Genomic DNA, 22323 nt, shown 5'->3' with positions numbered 1-22323 from the left:
CTGGGAAGCATAGTTTCAACATTTTAATTTATTATGTTCAGTTGATGGATAACAGTTCAATAATCCCAACCTTTCCCCTTTGTGATGTAAAATGAACCTTCCCGTGTGAATAATACTGTTCAACCACTTTTTTTTTTCCATTTTTCTAGCTTTAAGAATTTTTTTTTTACCTTTTTAACTACAACATCATGGATTAGTTTATAAATATGCTTCTAACTACACGTGAGCTCTATAATATGATTCATTTGCTTTAATATTTACACAATGATGACTTATGAATATTTCATTTGAAGTCACGGTAACACTAAAAATTCATCTTTGATCTACCTATGATAATCTTTAAGTGGCAGGGCTGCTAACTCATACCAATCAGAATATAAAATACTGTTACTTTTATTAGACTTATGTATCCCCTCGCACGTGGAGAAAAAAATACTTCTAAAAATGTGGTTTAAAAAAAAAAAAAGTCTCACATTTGAGTTTTTCAATGCACTTTTATATATTTCTAACATCAGAACACAACAAGGCTTCAATGCTCCTGATTAGAGGAAGTTAAGTTATAATTTACTTAAACAACACAAGCCCAGTGTTACGGAAAACACAGCAGACTTTGCCAGAAAAAATTTAAACATCTGACTTAAATAAATAAATATCCAAGACAGCAGGTCATCTGTTCTCTCGATTATAACCTTTGGGGGTCTGAAGCAATTAATCCAGAGCAGTGATTAACTTAGAAACCCATAATTTCATAGTACAGTAGGTCTGACAAACAGCAACATTCACTGGCCTTCACGCGCAATCATTCTGTGTCCACTAGATGGCCCCAAACGCCCAATAACTGACATAAGGGGTCAAGCTTGCTGCACTGCTACTTTTATATTCTAAAATACTACTATGTACATCTGATGATCAGTAGTATGGAGACGCCTTTACAATACAAAGCCAAAATTACACGTGTTCATCTGCAGGTTCATTCCATACAAATCATTTTACTCTCAAGACGACGCTTTTAAAAAGGGGTTAAAGTAAACGGGGGTTTTGCCACTTTAAAAATAAATCCTACTGTCACATCTTTGGGACATTCAGTAACTTCAGCACATGGTAAGAGATAATGTACCGTTCTTATTTCCTTTCTTCTTTTTGCCGCCTGACAAATAACATTTTAATAACACCACTTGCTATGAAATATCGTTTTCTTGCCTATAGTCATTCTACACTGTACCAACTGGTCTTTGCCTGCTTTGAGCTACATGGTTAACTTGCAGACGATCATCTGTGACGACCAATAAGTGCTGTCGCCCAGCTGAAGAAGAAATGACTGGCTTTTTAGTAGCTAGCGTTTACCCTGGTAGCTAGCCTTTTATACTGGACTGGCCGAGGCAGCCTGAGAGGCACTGTTAAGAAAAAAAAATGAAGGAGGTGAAAGGATTAGAAAGCAGTCCCACTGAAGATGTGGACAACACCAGACGAGAGAACAGGTGCAAAAGGTTCAAATGCACAAGAGTATGCTTAACCTGCAAGTGAAAATGGGATTATCAAAGAATGGACAACAGCGTGGTGGTATGGGTGGAGCAGAGGAGGTACAGATGTTGAATACAGAGGGAGCTGTACAGTACTGAGAAGGGAGGAGCTGTACACAGGAGCTTGCATAGTACAGGTTGTGCTTTAGACGCTGTGTTGATGATGATTCATCTGACTGTACATAATGATAATGCCCTGCCCTTTAACAGTAGCACCATGAGATGTCTTTATAGCGTCCAAACCTGGAGGTCTGACCTTCTGTGTGGATGCCGTGTGGCTGCAGCTGATGATATGCTCTTGAGTGAAAGAACATCTTTCGCTCTCCTGTCATCGTAAAGGACGAGCAGCCCTTTAGGTGTGGTGGGCGCACTTGTGTCTCTGCCTGTCTGTCCTACAGCAGCGGCGGACCCCCCGCTTGGCGTCTGACTGGTGTGGTGAGCAGACGCCGTGTCGTGCAAATGCACAGACAGGAAGGCACGTGTCACTATGAAACCGGCGCGCTCTCAGACGTGGGCAGAGCCTCGGTGGTGATGTGGCAGCAAGATGGGGGGAGTTATTGCTTTGAGGGCGTTGCCTGGGCAGCTGAGGCTGCTGTGGCCGCGGTTAAGCAGGAGGGCGGCTGGCGGCTCGGGCCGAGGCGGGATGAACACGGGGCAGGAACGGGTGCGCGCGTGGCTCTTCTGGCCTCCGGCGTGGCATATGAGCTCGCTGACGGTACCCAGTGGAGGCAGGTGCTGACGCCAGCGCTCAGCTCGCGCCTCCTTGTGTTTGATTGAGTACCAGGTGAGGAAGATGAAGAGGAAGCCAAGGAACTTGAGGCTAGCAGCGAGGCCGAAGTACACGAAGCGCAGAGAGGTGACGTCGTACTCCCAGCAGGAGCCGTGGACGCCGCAGTCCTGCTGCCACAACATGCAGGTGGTGTCGATGACGGCCCCGAAATAAATGGGAGTCGGTATGTAGGCTGGAGGGAGAGAGAAGCTGTAGTTAATTACTTTAATTTCAGCCAACTGAATATAAACTATACAGTGGGTTGAGGCTGACATAACAATATTTAATTGAACTGAATTAATTAATTAAACTCAAATTAAACTTTCTTGCTAACAAACTTAATTTCACAGAATTCAAATACATCCTAATACATACAGCACAGTAGTAACAGTAACTGCACTGCAGTACCATTTCTCTACCACTTGGTGGCAATGTTTGTCTTTATGCCGATCAGAAGCGCCGCTAACTTCAGTAACATTGTATAGGTGTATATAATGAAACTCATTATTAGATTGTGTTAACTCTATAATCATACACACACAGGGCTCCGCCGTGCATCCTTGCACACATTTTGCAACTTTGTGACAACTTTATGTTCACACAGCAAGGCCAGGCTGATTGGATTCCACGCAAGGGCAGTGTTTACTCAGCCCGAGCACTTTTCTACACCTGTCTGCTCAAAAGTTCACAGAGGTGTGTTACAAGCTGGCATATCCCTGCTATCTGTGGCGTTAGTGAGGACGAACAAGACAATAAAAGCTGGAGAAAAGTGGACTATGGAGAAGCTCTGAAAACATCAGATGACAGATTTGCTTGGCTACACGCTCGACGACACATCTTCAGCTGCTCAGAAAGCTGTTTGCTGTCTTAGTGAACAAAATAATAACAAATACTCACTTTTCACTAAATTAAAGCGTTTGCACTTCCTGTATGGGCAAAGTAGATTCAATGGGCAGCAATGATAAGAGATTCATCCAAACTAACAAGTTGGTAAAGCATAACGAGGACAGTTTTTCTATGTGGTGTAAATAATGAGAAACATACCAAGAGTTCGGAGTAAGACAAACTGCATCCCAAGAGCAAAAGGCCTCTCTTGTTCATCGACGGACCTGGGTAAAGGGAAACCACATTAGAATGAAAAACTGAGAACCCTTCAACAAAGGTTGTTAGATGTTCTCTGGCAAAACCTGGCAGGACAGCCTCCCTTACCTGAGTGTGACGATGATAGCGGAGGGCTGGGCACAGGCAGTGATGAGGGTGACAATAAAGAGAAAGATGAGGAAGGGGATGAGCGTATTGCAGGTGCGGTCGCACTTCCCCGACACGGCGTAGCCGTTCTCGTTCAGGTAGGTCTTGACGATGACGAGCTGCAGCTGGTTGACCTGGCTGCCGGAGGACGGGGTGATGACCTGCCTGCTCTGCACGCAGCCACAGTCGGTGTAGTTCCTGATCTGTGGGAGAAAACAACAATGAGAAATTGCAATTAAACTGAGTTAAATCAGAACAAAGCTCCTTAAAACAGACGTTTAGATTCACATACAGACTGGATGGCACCACCAACACGGTGCAATCAGTGATCTAGGCAAAGAATCCAAACATTTTCTTTCCTTGTGTTGTTATAACTTCCTCTGGGACATTGTTGTACGCTAATTTCCTCTATTTGCAGGGCTACAAGAAGAGAATGCACAGAAAACAGGTCTTTGTGTATCCTCTGGCAAACTCCTCGGATTTCTTTTTCCACTCATAATTCTCCGATTTATTTGACGCTTGTGCAATTATGTGACACAAACACAAAAGGAACTATGAGTGCAGCAAGTACGCAATCGCCCCCTCTATTGTGCACTCACCCCAGTGCTGTCGTTGCCGACGGTGCTGCATCCAGCCAGACAGGGGTTGAAGTAGGTTATGCCGTCAGAGCCGCAGACTGGAGCGTACTCGTGGATCCTGCAGCCGCAGTTCACGTTGCAGCTGCCCGTCAGGTTCCTGTGGGTCATCGTCAGAGTCGGGCTGCAGAGGAAAAGCGCAGATGCTAAGAACAAAAACACTGTCGCCTCACAGCAAGAAAGTCCCTGGTTTGAACCTCCTCATCGTCAGTGTGGAGTTTGCATTCCCTCCACGCAGTCCAAAGAGATGGATGTTAGACTAACTTTAGTTTTAAACTGGTTGTAGGTGTGAATGTGAGAGAATGCGTGTCAACCGATTGCGGCAGATGGCTGCCCCTCCAGAGGTTTTTTCCCTTGCCACTGTCACCAAATGCTTGCACGTTGGGGTTTTATGGGGCCAATCACAGCTTTGGCTGGTTCCAGCCCAGTAAGAGACCTCAGGTTAGATATATGTTTATAAAATAAAAATCAGTGGGTGGAAGATGCCCCAATAGCAGAGCACGGTATTTTAAAAAGTGAATTTTTAATCATCATAAAGCCATTTTTTTCCATTTACTTCAGTAATGTTATTTGTTTATTTTGTCCTCTGGCCTGACTCGGCGCTTATTTCTACCTCATATTTTCCAGCCGATTCAATTTTTCCAACTATATCAGTTAATGCTAAAATGAACCAAACAGTCTTTTTTTTTTTTTATACCCCACCCCTCATTTTTAATTTAGCAATGCACACGAGCGCTGTGTTAGCAAGAGCTGGAGGCAAGGGGAATTGGCCATTCAATTTGCAGGAGAATTTAATAATTTCTTAAGCATTAATTTGTCAAGGTTAGCATGAGTGCAATCTCTTTTTGCAAGCGTGAGCCCGCAGGAGGATCAGCACGTCACTTAGCTCCGGGAAAATTGAAAACAAATTTATGGCCCTATATTCAGCATTTTAAACCACATTCCCTGCTGCAAAGACAATTAAACTTGTCCCACTCTCCCTCTCAGCATGCCATAAAGTTTTGTTTCAAGGGTGGAGAAAAAAGGGGGAAAAAAGCATCAAAAAGCAATTAAAAAACTGAAATAGTTTCTGTGTGGAGCTGTATATTCAACAAAGAAACAAAGTATTATTGAGGAGGCTGCTGATCTTCCTGACAATCTTTACAGTTGTCTCTATATATAATCCGCCTTCTGATTAACTTTGATCTAGCCGTGTGGAATGTGTGATGATAGAATGACAGAAACGAGGGGGGATGAGGAAGTGACACCTCCACTGGCTCTTTAGGCAGTGTGGGAACAGTCGCTCTAAGCCAGACAGGACTTTGGCTTCATCTAAGCCGGGAGCAGTGAAGCGAGCCCTGGGTTTTCTCTGGGAAGCTTCACTCTGAGCCCTGCGGAACAGATGGGGACAGGCCCTAACAACACAGCGGTCAGGAGTGACGCTCGCAAGCACACACAGCCAACACTGGTGGGGCCTCTCTCTCTGATTATTTTTGACATGCCGTGTAACGGTAGGTTACTCTCGTTGCCAGTAATTTTTTTCATTACGTAAAATCTGCCAAACAGGGGAAAAAAATAAAAAAATCGAAACATTTTCTTTTACTCTTAAATCACTGGACCATCATTTTTCACAGGACCGGAAAGTCCAGGCTCATCTTTATTAGCTGTCACTGGAACGACACATTTGGGCTCGCCCTGACATAACAGTGTCACATTCCAGACTCTGTGTGTGTGCATACATTTTTTTTAAGAAAAGGCATTTGAGGCTCATGGAGTTGCAGTCTTGCAGCACTGATTGCACATGTCCTTTTCTAGACCAAACCCCGGCCTTTAATGAACCCTGCAAATTTTGCATCACTGTGCCCAGGCAACGCTGCATGAAAAACCCAAGCACAGAGCGACGAGAGTGAGTGGTTTAATCGGCTTTGTCGCTGGCAGACAATGACCAGGAAAAAAAAAAAAAAAGGACAACAAACAAACCTGTGATGTCGGGAGGTTTATCAGGAAAAAAGGTCTTGTGGGAAGATGCTGTAGCTTTCAATTAAGAAAGCCAGCCCAACACATTATCACATTACACTTTAGCAGACATTTAAGAACATTACATAACTCGACATGCCTCCTGGCTCTGTCCTTTTTTTGTCAGATAGTCCTCAGTCTGTCAGCAGGGGGAGAGCCGCGTCTAGACTAGCATAAGAGTACAGACACAAAGGGCAGCTTGGGTTAAATATTTCCCGTGTGGGTGTTACCTGTGACTAGAGACCACCGCTGCTCGTAATGAGGAGGCCCGCTGGCTCACACAGTCTTGTTGACCCCTCTACAAACATGGGCTCAGACAAAAACTACAGTTACAATGAGTCAGCTCCAGGACTTTAAAGCACAGGGGCTTACTGGCAGTGTAGTAAATAGTCACCTTAATTAACTTAGTTATGCGAAAAGCACATTTCACATAGGTTAAGCACTGTTAAGTGTATTTAGTGGGATACGCATGGATACAAACTAGAGGTGGGAATCACCAGATATTATACGATACGATATTATCACAATAACTTACTTAAGGTACAATATTATGCTAAATATTGCGATATTACTTTTTTATTTTAAACTGAAAGTGATGTCTTCGAAGTTAACCTAACCCTAACCCTGTCATAAATGTTGCCATAAGACAGCGTCAATCTGATATCAGTCTGTAATTGAATGGGGTCAAGTTGGCAATTACATACAATCTGTTCTTAGTAAACTTGTGTGACAGAGCCATTAGCTTGCTGTGAATTATGAGGTCAACTCAAGTGCGTCCACTCTTGGATGGTTTTTCGGTTGAGCCTAATTAATGTAAGTTTTCTTGGCTAATAAAATGTTTGGTGTAGTCACAACACTTCAGTTGTTCCATTAATTTTTCTTACAGAGCTCCTGTGTTGTTCTGTGGTGAGAGGGGAACCTTCTGGAACAGGGATGGGAAACTACAGGCCTCAAGGGCCTGCAGTGTCCTGCAGGTTTTCAATATTATCCTGGGTCAACAGGGTGGAAAACCTACTCTGGGTTTTGCAAAAGGCACCTGAAGGATTCTCAGACCACGAGAAACTAAATCCTCTGGTCTAATGAAACAAAGATTGAACCTTTTGGCCTGAATGCCGATTGTTGCTACTGGAGGAAACCAGGTTCTGTTCATCACCTTATTATTAACCTCTTAATTTCTCTTTGCTATTTGGGCTGATTGGGACCAGATGAGTGTAAAAACAAAGAATTACCTGATTTTTGTTTCTGAGAAAAATGAGATCCACATATGAGGACATTCATTTTGAATTTCGACAGAACAATGGCAGTACAATGTCCTCGTAAGTGGATATCAGGCCCTTGTAGAGCAAAAGTTTGTATTTTGGTCTAAATAACCCAAAATGTGATGTCCACATATGTGGACGCCAGGTCCTAGGAGGTTAAATGATCTCACCCAATACCATCCCTACAGTGAAGCACAGTGGTGGCAGCATCATGCTGCTTTGTCAGCAGCAGGAACTGGGAGGCTAGTCAGGGTTTAGGGAAAGATGAATAAAAATGTAGAGAGACATCATTCAGTGTGCTTCAGGCTTTGGGACCACTCTGAAAATGTCCTTGAGTGTTCCAGCCAGAGCCCAAACTTGAACCTAATACATTTTGGGATAAAGCTGTAAATCTAACAAAATGTGCAATAAGTGAAGTGCTGTGAATACTTGTCATGTTCACTGCATTTGTATTATTTATCCCTGTATGCTTGCACGCATAACATCTGAGAATGTTAGCAGCAAACAGTGGGAGGAGAGGGGGAAATTATTACAGTAGATTTGCAATGTTTGTAATCAGTTTGCAGGGTCTTTTGCATCATCCAGGGTCGCCGTGTGGATGGTACCGCCCGTCTGTGCGAGCGGGCTCATAGCTGAGTGTGCCAGCAGACCACTCCATATTTCTGCCCCCGGGGCTGACACGTCACATGACTGTTTGTTAACTCAGCAGCAGGCTGCTGATGTGCTGTCGAGCCGCAGCAGCTTCAGAAATAGAGGTGGCAAAGCGAGTCACTTCAGCAGATGCCAGTGTTGCTAATTAATCATTCACACTCCCAACACCACAACACATGAGGAAGATGGGAGCGCTGACAGCCCACACCCTTTCTCAGATACATCTTATACACAGTCTAGTCTGAGCATTCGGGCTTTGCAATGGCTCATTTTAAATGATTAATTTTGTTTTTATAGTCACGCTTGCAAAGCAAAAAATCAAGACTTCGATCAGACTGGGAAAAAAACTGTCTAGTGTGTCTATTTTACAACTAATGAAACCTCTTAAATGATGTTTAGATATTATTTTGAATGAAAAGCAATGTTAGGTTTACAATTCCTTTCCAATAACTTCTGTTTATCTGTCCTTACCCAGTGGTGTAGGGTATGTTGATGCCTCCTAGATTAATGCTCTCGCAGCCCACTATGAAGAGAGTGGAAAAGCACAGAAGAGACACCCCGCTGCAGATCATGGCCAGCTTGGCCGACTCTCTTGCGCCGAGCTTCAACTTCTTGATGATGTAGCCCCCCAGCACGATGCCCACCCCGGCACTGGGTACGATGATCACACCTGAGAAAGACATCGGTGAGATGGAGAGGTGTTGCAAGCAGATAAAACGTGCCATGGAAAAATGATAACACTGAATGAATTGGTGTAAACATCTGAGGCACAGCTTTCTAATCAGGCACACCGACACGAATGCCAAGCGAGCTTGTTATGCGTTTATATGACAGAGTTTGTGAGTTTTGTCAGAAATGGTTGCTCAAGGTCACCCCGCCCGTTTAATCAAGAATAAATTACTTTATCCAAAGCAAGAGACCAGACTAGGTTTGCTCCATCAATGTGACAAGGCCACGCTGTGGGTTAGCTGTGAGTCATTTCAGGCTGCAGCACGTGCTCTCAGTCCACCACAGCCAGTCAGACTGACAGCGAGAAGAGAGGCAACCCTGGCCTCTAGCAAAACAGGCCGAGTGGCAAGTGTCCTCATGCTGGGGTTGAGGATCAGGGTGGGTGCACATGGCAGCCCACGAGCCCGGCCGCACATGCTCACAGCCGGGTAATGAGCAAGACCGGGTCAGTCAGCGGAGGCGGAGGGCCGTCAAAGACAGAGGATTAGCAGAGAAATGATAAGAGTACACATAAATGTCATGTGGCTTCTCACCGTATCCATGGTATTTGTGTGTGTGTGTGTGTGTGTGTGTGTTAAAAGCAGAGCTCAAGAGGAAAAAACAGAAGAGAGGACAAAAGACAAAGTATCCTTGAGCATGCTCAGGGAGAACTAGGCAGAATACAGGTGTTTAAAATTATCCTATAAGTGCATGTTTCTATGCTTAAACCATGCACTTTGTGAGACATTAAACATGTACACATGGGGGGAAAAAGGTTCTTTACACATATTCTTTCCGCATTAACAGTTATTAACATGAGAGGTTACGTGTGTGTCACTATATGCAAGAGGTGCCTTAAGAACCTAAGAAGAACTATAAGGAACACAAAGGGAAACTAAATGTGACAAATAGTCAAAAAACAGAAAGCAAAGCAGCAGAAGAGGGGGAGGCTACAGCTGAGAGGGGCGTGTGTGATGTTACAGCTCTATCTCTGCAGCAACATCTAATGAACATGTAGCTGTGGCAGCTCTTTAACCAGGCATGATGCTGATCCAACAAGGTGGTAATTAATGTGATTTCAAGTTATTTCTATTTGATGTCTGTGAGACTATATTGCTATTCATTAAATGCAGTGCTAGCTCACTTTAGTTACACTAAGCCGAGTCATGTTTATTTATATACAGTACTGTGCAAAAGTCTTGAGTCGCCCCTCATTTCTTTCTTGCTTCCCAGCAGCCAGACTTTCTTGGATTTTTTTTTTTAAAGTGATCTTTTTGATTTTTTCTTCTTTTTTAACCATCAGCCTTGCAGCGTGCACATTTTACAAGTGCTCTTCAAATAAGCACAACTCCATTACTGTTTGTGCTAGAGAAAAACCATTCAAAGGTTCCTGAAAGATGAGATTATTTTGTATTTTACAGCCACAATAGTTCTCCAGGCTATCTGGAGGTCTTTCAAAGTTTTGTGTTTGTTAACCCACTTAACACTGACCTATGAATCACTGAAGCAAACTTAACAAAAAAACAATTTTAAATTGTACCTTTAGGCAGTTTGTTAGTAGCAGCCTGTTATAGAGACATATAATTTGCTTCCATTTCTTTACTTGAATCTATGAAAAATGCCAAAGATAATGCAGCTTAAGAGACATAAAAGGGTATTTTTGCACAAACAATGTGATTCCAGAAGAGCTATTAGCAAAGAGATTTGGATATCTGGCATATAAATACCAAACCTACACCTACTAAGTTATAACCAACACTTCCTTTGCATCATATCTGAAATGTATTCGGTCAGTCCAGCTGACTATTTGAGGAAGCACTATGCTCCCATCAACGGGAGGCACCTCTCCTCCTCGCCTCTAACCATCATCACATCCTGGCAGCTTGGCATCATTTGAGTAGTCATGGCAACTGCACCACCCGTTTGCCCTTACCCCTTGTATCCTGGCAACAGGCAGACGAGAAGAGGCGACGGTATTGTGTGTATATGTGAGAGTCTAAAAATGACCATATGTTAGCCAGCAGTATTCTTGGACACACACACAGACACACACACAAATACCCACACCTTCATGACTTCAAAGACATAATTAAGTTTTTAATCAGTCCTTAGCGTAGTAATCCTGATACCAGATTAGTTGTGCATTAATACCGCTGGCTCAGACGCGACTGAAGGATTAGACCGGTTCTTTGTGAACCCTACGTATGTGGTGCACAAATCGTAGGCAGGGTGGAGGGTCCTGTGTGTGTGTATGTGTGGTTGTGCATATCAGAGAGACCAAGCTATGATGAATGTCGCCTGCAGAGACTTGTGTGTTACAGTCATGAGATGTAATGGAAGATTATCACTGAATGAAATCCAGCAGGACTCATAGAGTCATAGCGATGTGCGCACGTGGAGAGGTGAGAACAAATGTGAGCTTAAGTCAGTACAGACTGAATCGATGGCTATTTTCTGATTGTAGAAAACAAAACCGACATAAGTACCATTAATAAAGTGAACCATCTGCCACAGCTTTTTCACTGGCAGCTAGTAGCAACATATTCACACCTACGAGTAAAGAAAGTCACACTCACCTGTGTATATGCTAGCATTGGAGGCAGGGATACCAAACTGTGACTCAATAAACTTGGGAATGAAGGTGATGAAGGCGGTGACAATGGCACACTCTGCTGTGTAGGACAGGCTGACGAACAGGAAGGTCATGTTGCTGAGGATCCTCAGTGCTGCCTTGGGAAGGTCTGAGGAGCGACACAAGACAAGACGGAGCAGCTCATTACCTTCGCGCTGTAATTAACGCGCAATCAATTTCTTAATTTGGCTCTCACTCTCTCCCACACACACTCTACATTCGCTGGAACAATCGGAAGAATCGTTGCAGGAAGAGTTGTAATTGAGAAAAGCCAAAACGAGCCCTAAGTAGTATCAGCCTTAGGTAATGTCAGAGTAAACAACACTTAAACGTCTATGAAACTCACTCAAATATTGTTAAATACAAAGATGCACTCAGCCTCGTCTCATTAGTCCGGGTAATTATTCTTGTTTCACGCACGACTGCAGAAGAAAAAGACAGTAAACAAACATGCAGATGTTCCGTGATTTCTGTGGAAAACGCTTTCTTTTTATAAATGAGCACAATTTAACCATTCATGCTGCCCTCTTAATTATCTCCCTTCATTATTTAGTTGTGCCTAGATATCGTTTTGAGCTTCAGGGGTTTAACGAAGCCACCGGCATGTTTGCCATACAGTGCAAACATGCGGATCATGTGCCTCTGTGCTGCGTGCACAAAACCAACCAACCAACCAATCTCTGCATTTACAGCCTGAATACTGTCATCCTTGGTTTATCATGACAAGGGCATACATGTCTGCTTGAGGGCAGTGTCCATATGATTTGGTCCCCATGATGAAAACACCCCCCCTTAATTCTGTCACTCGGTAGTCATGTGGTCTAACTGCAAAAGTGCATTACTGTTACCGGGCAGAACTGAGCTCCTTGTCTTTCCTATGGAGTCCAGTACATTGGTCATACTGGCTGAGAAATAGCAGCAAAGAAAAGTGGACCGAAATGTTTTTATTGATTCAAAGATAAATATCTGGTGACAATAAAAAAAAAAATGTTTGGAGCAAGTAAGGATTCAGGTACTCATACATAAACAAGCAGGGCAGATGGTTGCTGTCAAGACAAAACAAATGTGAGACTTCCATTTGAATCACTAATCAACTCCCTGCTACTAGCCTTTAATAGTCCCAGGAAATGTTTTTAAAAAATGTTTTTTATCCCAATGCAATTATGCAGTTATGTCAAAAATGCATCTCTGCATATATCTTATATACAGACATTAATGTGTGCAGGAATGATCTGGAACGACAATCCAGCACCTTTAATTAATGATCTATTAAATCTGATAGGCGGGTTACCATACTGCCAGCATAACACCGTCAAATGAGTTCATAATTTATGATGACAGAGAAATCCTTTTCATTAATGAGAAAACAAAGACATCCCACTCACTGCTATGCCCGGAACACATTCTGTTTTCTTCTCACTCCTGTAAACCGTTCATGGTGCAAATGTAAAGTTGCGGTCAGAGCTACAGAAGAGAAGCGAATATTATCAACAACAACAATTTTTTGTTTAGGGTGGGTTAAGTTGGAGCTCATTTAAAATGAAAGTTGAATGTAGAATTGAAGTACACTCATTTTGTCTCATTCAAACTTTGCATAAAAATACTGTAGGACACTACTAAGCAGTTTAATGCAGGCTAAACTGGTTAGTTTACAGTGTTGTGGTGAAGTTTACAGTCAGGACTTCATGTTGATCTGCTACGGAGCAGACGTGGTGTTCATGGTCAATATTAGCTTACATCAAAGGTAGCAGACATTAATTTGTATTTCAAATGATGTTGATTAGATTCACTTGCTACCTTTTATAATACTTTCATGGTATTAAGGGGTTGGAAAAATCAGTGATATAAGTTGTGAAACATCGATATGTATCTTATTGAATTTAGCTGACTAAACACACAAAGAGCAGCAAAGGTCAGCTGACCACAACCTCACAAAAGCAAGATTTTTTAAGTAATTCTGTTCCAGATTTGACCCCTAAAATTGGGTTTCAGATTTTAATCCCTGCTTATATCTTATAAAAAGATATCAGATCAGAGGAGATGGAAATATACAGTCTCTGCCAGGGATGGCTCCCTGGTTTCCCTGTTTTCACGACATATTCAGGACATTATTTCGGTCTTCTGTATATTTTATGTATCTAAACCTTGTGTAAGATAAGCTTTCCTTGAATGTGCTTGTAAGAGGTACAAGGTCACTGGCGCATATGGACTTCTCCATCTCAGCACAGCTAAGGTATACAATTTCAGGAACAGTTTGACAGAATGAGGATCTCCGCAATCCACAGGGACCTCAGATTCAAGCTACTGCTTCTCTATAACTACTATCCATGTAGTTTGGATGTTTGATGTGCCGTAGAACGCCTGGAACGTGCTGCAGAATCTACAGCTCCAAAGTCACCTTGAGCTGGAGCAAATCATCCTTTAAGAGTCTGTGGGGTTTCCTTTGATTATAACACTTATAACAAGAGACAAAGTGAATAGAAAGAAAAATAAATTTGGGAAAATTTCTTCTTTTTTTTTTTTTTTTTACTATTCAGAGGAAACACAAAGAGTCAGAAAACGTCCAACCAACTTTAAGAAGTCAGGTCACAAATATGTCAGTAAAGCTTCTTTATTGAAATGAGAGAAAAAAATCATTAGATTATAATGACAGCCTTATATTTTAATCATGAAAATCTTGCTCTTGCTGCTCAGCCTTTCTTCCATCTCTACAGTCTTTTTCTCTCAGCATGAGTGTGTGTGTGGTCTGATCAGTCACATCTGGGCACAAAAGCGAGACTTGGAAAACCTTTTAGCTGGAGGTGGCTCGCCTACCCTCTGCGCAACTGGCATCTCCAGTCTCTCCCTGCTAGTGTGTGTGTGTGTCCAGGGATTTTAAACACAAAAGGTTTTACAGCCATGCGGCTCTCACGAGGGCTTCTTCTGACTCACACGCTTCAAAAGCAAATACCACAAAGCAAAGCAGGAACAAAAGAAAGGGCAGAAAGAAAGTGATGTTGATTATTATCGCCTTTTATTAAAGGAGGTTATTAGGAAGCCGGCCAGTGTGACTAGATGACACGGTGCCTAGATATGAGAATAGCAGTCTCAGTACTAATGCAACTGATCTTGTTGTAGGCGGGGAAATATTAGCAGCATCTGTCAGCATTATCCCAGATCAAATGGTAGGAAAAGGAAAGTGACGCTAATTATTTCATTCCTGGGAGGCGTGCTGTAACGCTGTCTGCAGGGGGACAGATGGTGAAGTCCTGCTGGCATCTACAGCAGCTGCTCCCTCAATCACACAGACCACTGGCTCACAAGAGTTGCCACATTTGCTTTTCTATTAGGATTTATTTGACGACACCGTCAAATTGTGTCATCTATTTGATCAAGCCAACCAACAAGGTTGGAACACACCGACACGTTAAGCGTCGTTAATAGTCGCGTGTCACATTTCGTGTTGGTTAAAGATATAGAACGACAATTTACCGCAGTTAATAATACAATGCACCTACCCCTATATCATTTTAGCTTTAAGTCGTTGCGCGCTACAGTACTTAAAACTGATTTGAGAGGGTATAAATGCAAAACGCATATTTTGACATGAAATGACTCTATTCTTCAGATGGATGCTGACGTTTGGAGCTAAGAACTGAGTCTTGGAATCCGTTTTATCCTGTGAGAGGAATAAATGCCAGCTGAAATACCTGTGTGTGTATTTCACAGCATGCCAAGGTAATAAATCACATATTGAAACATGGCTGTAATACACAGTATGTGTCAGCAGTTTTTTATCCATAATGACAACATTTCCATGGGGAACTGCATTCACGCAGCAGTAGACCAAGGCCTGGAATTTCCCATAATCAAGAGTTTGTCACTGTGATGTGTAAAAAAAATCAGTGTTAGCATTTTTCAGGGTTTGCTTATGATGTGAAGGGCACAACAAAAAAAAAAAAAGAAAAAAGATAGCTACTTCACTGCAGCATATCTTTCGCAGAAAGTGCTGAATTCGGGCTATGGACAAACAAGCACACCTCAATTGAAGGACATGCACAGTATTGTAATACATTCCAGATCCAAACACTGAACCTCCCGAGTCTGCGAAATTGGCCACAGTTTGCACAACAGCCCAAAACATTGTGCTGAGACAAATAAAACAGCCGGAGAGAGCTAGCTGTGGGCTGATGAAGCTATAACGCATTCATCATCATTCCAGCACGGGTGCGTCTCTCTGAGACGAAATCCTGTTCCGAATGCTCCGACGTACACACGGGGATTCATTTATAAGCGTGCAGAAACCTTAAATGCGTGTTCAAATTTACAGCTGTGATTTTCACATATGCGAACGTGCACTCCTCTGCAGCTCAGTCTGTCTAGTCCTGTGTGTGGAAATGTGACTGAACTCTCTTGAGAGCTCATTTAAAAGAGAGAGCGAAAGAGAGAGGGAGAGAGCTGTCTGACTGAGAGCAAAAATTGCACAAGAGGTAACTGGGAAACACTAGAGCAGGACTCAGCTAGAGGCTCTTCCAGGGAAAGCCGGGAGATTCCTGGGGCATCTGGCTCAGAGATGACATAAACTAGAATCACCACTTTGTAGCTGGAAGCCTCCAAAAACCAGTCCGGTTGCAGTTTGCAATCACGTCTGTCTAGAGTCTAGACCGATATGTGATTTGTTGTGAAGAAGGAATTCATTGGGCGGGTCTTTAAAAAAAAAAATAAAAAAAAAAAAAAAAAAAATCACATTTTTACCAGCACATTTTTCATTTTTTAGGGTGGTGCAAAAACCACAATCCAGTCCCTCCCAGTTCATCCTGAGTACAAGAAAACGTTTGTGTCAGATGTAATGAAAATAATCCAGGTGCACATGAAACATCAACAACCACAAGAATGGAACACATAAGAAGCTACAGCAACCTTGACCTTTGACCACAAAAATGCATTGCTTTGATATTACATTGATCACTGAAGTCGAACCAGTTCATCCTTAAGTGCGAGTAATCTTTGGTGGCAAAATGAACTGATGGACTGCACGACGATGATAATCATGATTATTTGATTCAACACTGATTTTAATGACCAAAAAAGGAGCACCGCTTTCACTTTTGCTACATTCCTTTTAAATTTGTGCCAACTTGTGTTTGTACCTGTGCCAAACATTTGAATTTTCTTATAAATCTGTCTTTTAACATAGCTCAACCAGGCTAGTGTAGGAAGCTTCAAGCAGCACAGTGCAGGGAACAGCTGCGATCAGCACATGCAGGCACCTGGTCGGTCCTAATTTAAGGAGTGCTTAATTTGCTTTTGCTTTGTGTTTTAATTGGCAGAGCATGTATTTTAAAATGGAGCTCGTTTCATTGCAGAAAGCCAAAATTGTGACTATGATTAAAATTAAGTTCACTGTGCAGCCATACTGTCCTGTGTGTGACCTTTAGACATGTTTACTGTTTATTTACTAAAGTTAATAGAACCTAAAGTCCACTAACACTTCCAAGGTTTGCTGCTTCATTAGGCATCTATGTAGACACGCTCTTCCATCACTAATCGATAACATCTTTAAAGGAGAGTTCAGTGAACCTTGCACTACAGTATAAAATGACTAATCCCAGTCATTGATTGAATTAAAGGCTGTTTGGACATCAGTAGCTCATGGGTCCTTTGTGTAAGGTACCTAGAGATCCATCTATAAGGAATACTTAGTGAAAATAATGTTATCTGTTCCTCACCTTTAATATCCTTTCCAAAGCCCATGGAGGAGGAAACATTTTGGCTTTTGCTATTGGACTTTTCCTTCATCACGTCATCATCGCTGGACACGTCACCCGGTGAGCCAATCTTCTTCTTCTTCCTCTTCTTTTTGTGGCGTGGCGGCAGCTTTTTAGGGAAGGCAAACATGGGGAAGATGACCAGAAGCATAGCTATGGCACACAAGAGAAAACCACTCCACCTGAAAGGAAAAGAAAAATGAAAGTTTTATAAAGATATCTGAGAAAATACATGATCATATCACAGGACAGCTGGCACGAGGAAACGAGCTTCATATTTACCAGTTTCCAACAAACCGAGGATCATTCTGGTCTATGTTGACAACAGTCTTTGGGTCAACATAAAAACCGATAAGGACGCCTCCAAGCAGGTAGCCAGCTGCGGGTCCAAGGGCTCCCATCACATACATGATGGCTAGAAGAGGCACAGACAGAACAGTCAGAAGTCTGCAAAACAAACACTTTGCAGCTTTCATTAAACATTATCAGGTATTTGCAAGTTTTGATGAGTGTGAAGCCTGCAGCCAGCAAAGCCTACAAATTTCCACATTAATGCTTAATGACCGACTGTTCCCAGCAACTGACTGCATCAGACCTGGAGGAGCTGTTCATTACATCACATTCATTATATCTTAAACACCTGCACTGAGATCAGTGGGAACTGCGCACCTACACCTCAGGTAATTTCTCACAGCTCATAAAGCATCTGAGGAAAAACAAAAGAAAAACAAAAACAAAGGTCTCACGATGACCTGTAGCTCTGACACACCAGCAGACCTTGTGTGGTTGAAACATTAACTCACCGAGGTCTAAGACCATCAGTTAGAGAGCCAATCGTGCACAGTCTCTTTGTTTCAGGAAGAGGAAAACTCATTAAAGTTAGTTGGACAAGTGGAAAAACCTCCTGTGGACATCCAGCAGACATTTACCAGTCAGAATGAGGGGGCAAAACTTTCTATAATTACACCTGGAACACTGCTGCTAGCACTTAATAATTACTGTGTGTGTGTGTGTGTGTGTGTGTGTGTGTGTGTGTGTGTGTGTGTGTGTGTGTGTGTGTGTGTGTGGGGTTGAAAATGTTGCCGTGAATGACAAAATTCATACCCACATGTAGACTTTGCAGTTAGAGATCAAAATAGCTACAACCCATATGCTTCTGTTGCTCGTCTCCCACACACACACACACACACACACACACACACACACACACACCTACCGAAATGCTCAGATTTGTTGATTTGCGTCTCTGAACTGTGTGTTCACACATGCTGGTGTTTGCTGTTTGTGACAGAGCCTGTGTTTAGCAGGAGAGGCAGCAGGTGCGCCGTGTGTCCACACCAGCACCCAAAATATCAAATCTATCTCTGAGACCAAATGAACGCGTCTTCTCAGCCAGATTACATAACACGCACGCACACACACACACATTATCCACCATGTAAGCTCGCCTTTGTCAGAATGGAAACTCAAACACCATTTCATCTCAGTCTGTTTAACCAAATGTTTCAGCTGCCGTGCCAACATATTTTCATCCAAGCACTTTGGGTGTTGTTGGACATCGTTTCCTCTGTGGATTTTGGCCAGTAAAGTAGCAAAAAAAAAAAAAAAAAAAAAAAGCGTATTTCTAAAGCCCAAATCCTCATCAAAACTTAATTAAATCAAGGCTCCCTTAAATAAAAGCACTGAGTAAAAGAAGAAGAGAGGAAAACATTGCTCAACAGCCTCCTCTTGCCAACCTAAAGCAGACATTCACTAACAGTAACACACTTTTGTAAGCACAAGATGTAAGACAGCAATTCTCTGCGCTCAAAGTTTCTATATAAAAATATATTTTTTAAAAATGTAATGAAAACAAACAACCTATACACATCTAAAAAAACACATATATTAAAATGTATAACCAAGTTGTGGGTGAGCCTGGAGATCTGTTAAGTTTTATTCCAATAAAATCTACATGAACTGAAGAATTTCCTCTCCAGACACCTAAAGCTTCTCCTGCCTTTTTCTCCCTTTATCACGTTTGATCTTTTTAACTCATTTCACTTTGCCGTTTCTCATATCCTGCTGCCCGGAGAGTCGATTCACTGCCGCAGTCAAAGCATTTACACAGTGCAACAGGATATTAGCACCTGGAGACAATAAACAGTTCATTATAGTTGGCAGGGACAATAAGAGGTCTTATTGTGCCTTGGCTTTTGTGAAATTAAAAATGTCTCACAAAAACCACACATGAATTCTGGGGAATGTAGTGGAGTTTAAAGACAAGGGTGAATGTGTAGGTAAACGCCATTTTATAGATTGCTGCAGATTCAAATGATCTGCCCCCGTCACGATCCTCCCTCATAGTCGCACTGATTCATCTGCTGATCCATATTACAGGCTGATCTTCTTCTTCACTAAATATCAGTATCTGTCTTAAAAACTTCCTATCAGACAGACTCTAAATGTCACTATCAAGTACTGTAAGCTTGACAAACTTGAAGCAGACAAAGATTGGCTTGCAAAGCATTAATTAACCCATTTTCCAAATTTCAAATATCCAAGAAAAGAAAATCCACAAATCCTCTTTTTATTCACTGCCCATTACATTAGTCAATAAACTATATCTGTTCCATAGAAATACAGACAACTGTAATCTGTAGGTAACTTCCATTAGCAATCTTTCTCGGTATAAGGGTATAGCTAAATAACTAGTTATAGTTCCAGTGTCTCATAGACCTTTCTATTGTCCCAAATATAACACATCACAGTGTAAACACCTTCTGGCTTGAGTCACAAATACACCAGGTGCATCCAACCAGCATGTTGTCATGCAAAAGTTAAGCACCAAGCATGGTCCTTTGATTGCCCTCCAAACTCAATCCTCGTCATACGTGGGGGTCCGGGTTAGGACGGCCATATTTTATCCCCTTTGGGGGGGGATTGTGTCTGTCCTGCTACTCCATCTATCACGTTAACGCCGTTGTGCCTGACTGAAGGACAAAGGGCGGGTCATAAACTGTACCTTAGTCGTTGCCCTATCCTGCCCACTTGGCATAGAGCCGAGATAGTTTAGATCAGCAGGTTGGGATGAAGGGATTGGAGGGCCGCATCCGGCCTGAAGGGCGACCGGGGCACAGGCATCGGATTGAGAAATATGCTGGCACAGCAGCAGCGCTCCATCAAACACACACACACAACACATGCTGCGGTGGCAGACGTCAGTGGACTGCAGGGGTGCATGCCAATGAGGAACGCATGGCGCCCACAGGCTCATTTCACTGAATTACACAATGGACCTTCACCAGCGGCACCTGAAGGACAACATATTAAGACTTGATGTGGCTTTCTACACATGTAGAGGCACCGCGTTAGGAGCGCTGCATTGCAGTTACTGGTTTATCACTCTTAGGTTAAACAAAGTCGGAATCTAAATCATCCACGTGGTTATTCAGTTTGACTTTCATGTAGGCTGAGGTAACGGCTCAGCCTTCATGGTTTCTAGGCCTCAAAAGATATAAACTGAGAATGTAGTCACACCGCATACATGTTAAAATACACAAACAGAATCCATCTGAGCCACATAATCTCAGGAAACACAATCACCCCAGCACCAAAAACAGCTCAACAAGAAGCACACAGTTTCAATTACAACTCAGTGACTTCACCGGCATCCAAGGTCAGCTCTCCCTGCATCTTAAAAACATTAACTCTAATGTGCATTCACCCGCAAGTGTGAAAGGAGGGAGGCAAGGTGCATTAAGGGTAAGAGTGACAGAGGAGTGAGGTTAGGGTTTTAAACGGCTTCACTGGCACCAATTTAGCAGTTCAGCTCCAGTGTTTGTGATGGATGGACACAGCAGTGTCAGGCAGAGGAGAAGAGAGGAGATTTACTCAACAATAATCCAGAAAGAGAAAGGCAGTAAAGCAAGAAACCGTTTTATTTGTCTACCAACCAGTCAAGCAGGAGTTTACACCCATGTCCGTCCAGACTTGTAGTGCATGCAGAAGCTGCGAAGGAATTTAATAAGAAGGTATTAAGCATATTATATCAATGCAAAAAGAAAAATGCAAAATAAAACAAGATGATTCTGCAGAAAAGTAAACAATGCTTCAAAAATCAGTGTTGCTGTAAAAAAGTTACAAATTCTAAAACGCTGGGGCAAGGTAGGCGCCTAAGATTACTGCTGCCAGTTCAGTATCTGACCAAATGTGATGTATGGTCACAATATGTGAGACAGAGAGTGAGAATAAAGAGCGAACATCAAGAAACAGAAGGAGCGCAAAAGAAGAAGCTTGGGTGCAGTCTGTGGTGACTGATCCTGCTGTGTAACTGAGTGATAAAGCTTGCTCAGCAGCATCCCTCTTACATCTAACCTTCAGGGACCAGTTTTGCTCTGTTGTCTCCGCTCTGCCTCCTCCACACTGCCGGTTCCTTTGTATTCACGAGCAGCAGTGACTCATTCACAGCTCGTAGGAATGAATGAAGGCCAAAGAGAAAAAGAAGAATGAATTGAAAGAATTGGTGAGATGATTTTCACTGCACTCGGTCTTACTGCGTTTCAGCTTTTACGGCGTCATCTTTAGTAGTCACCAAGGCACCCGAAGCTGCTTGAATAGCTAGATGACAAGAACGGACTTTCATCCATAAAAATGCAATGGCTTCTAGTGACCTTCCACCCCCCTCCCCCACGACCTCTCCTGACCTCGTGTTCTCCTCACCCCTCACCAATGAGACTCAGCCAGAGCAGAGGATGCAGAGCCACAGGACCTGATGAGAAAGCACATTGCGGCTAATGAAGCAGCTCCCTGGTGGTCAAACTAATTAGCGCAGATTAATGATTTGATTTAAGCACATTGACGAAATAAAAAGGACAAGGCTTGCATCGTCAGTGAGGTCAAAAGGTCGCACAGCTCCACACAGCCACATATACAAAACCAAACTCCATGCAGTGACGTTTACGTGCAGCCAAAGTAAAAATCTCATTTGTTTTTTGGGAATTTATTTCTCTCCTGTGACTGTCCTGCAATAAAGGCTGTAGAGGTATGAGCCTCGCTCTGTAATCCTTCTCTTTCCAGCTCTCTGGCTGCAAAGCTTCGTTTCAATGAATTATGTAGCGCTCCACCTGGCCATTAGCCTACACCGCTCAGTCAGCCTCTAAACAAGCCCGGGAATGGAC

At 42.7% G+C, this 22323-nt stretch overlaps 1 protein-coding gene across 4 annotated transcripts in view; it reads right to left on the bottom strand.

The window, feature by feature from the left end:
* Window positions 1-457: 457 nt before the first annotated feature.
* Window positions 458-22323, bottom strand: part of LOC120741173 (solute carrier organic anion transporter family member 5A1) — a 35524-nt gene continuing 13658 nt past the window's right edge. For 3 of the 4 annotated variants that reach the window (XM_040043887.1, XM_040043890.1, XM_040043889.1), the window contains exons 3-10: window positions 17447-17579; window positions 17126-17346; window positions 11362-11526; window positions 8549-8747; window positions 4137-4296; window positions 3499-3740; window positions 3334-3398; window positions 458-2482 (exon numbers count right to left, since the gene is read on the bottom strand). In XM_040043887.1, coding sequence (XP_039899821.1) covers window positions 2025-2482; window positions 3334-3398; window positions 3499-3740; window positions 4137-4296; window positions 8549-8747; window positions 11362-11526; window positions 17126-17346; window positions 17447-17579 — 1643 coding nt within the window. In that variant the 3' untranslated portion in view covers window positions 458-2024. Of the gene's footprint in view, window positions 2483-3333; window positions 3399-3498; window positions 3741-4136; window positions 4297-8548; window positions 8748-11361; window positions 11527-17125; window positions 17347-17446; window positions 17580-21099; window positions 21155-22323 lie in introns of all 4 variants that reach the window. The other variant, XM_040043891.1, reaches the window with a different exon arrangement.

Source organism: Simochromis diagramma, unplaced genomic scaffold, assembly GCF_900408965.1.
Source record: "Simochromis diagramma unplaced genomic scaffold, fSimDia1.1 OVJJ01000602.1, whole genome shotgun sequence".
Lineage (NCBI taxonomy): Eukaryota > Metazoa > Chordata > Actinopteri > Cichliformes > Cichlidae > Simochromis > Simochromis diagramma.
The sequence above is the reverse complement of the archived record's forward strand: the minus strand, read 5'-3'. Positions and strand labels throughout refer to the sequence as shown.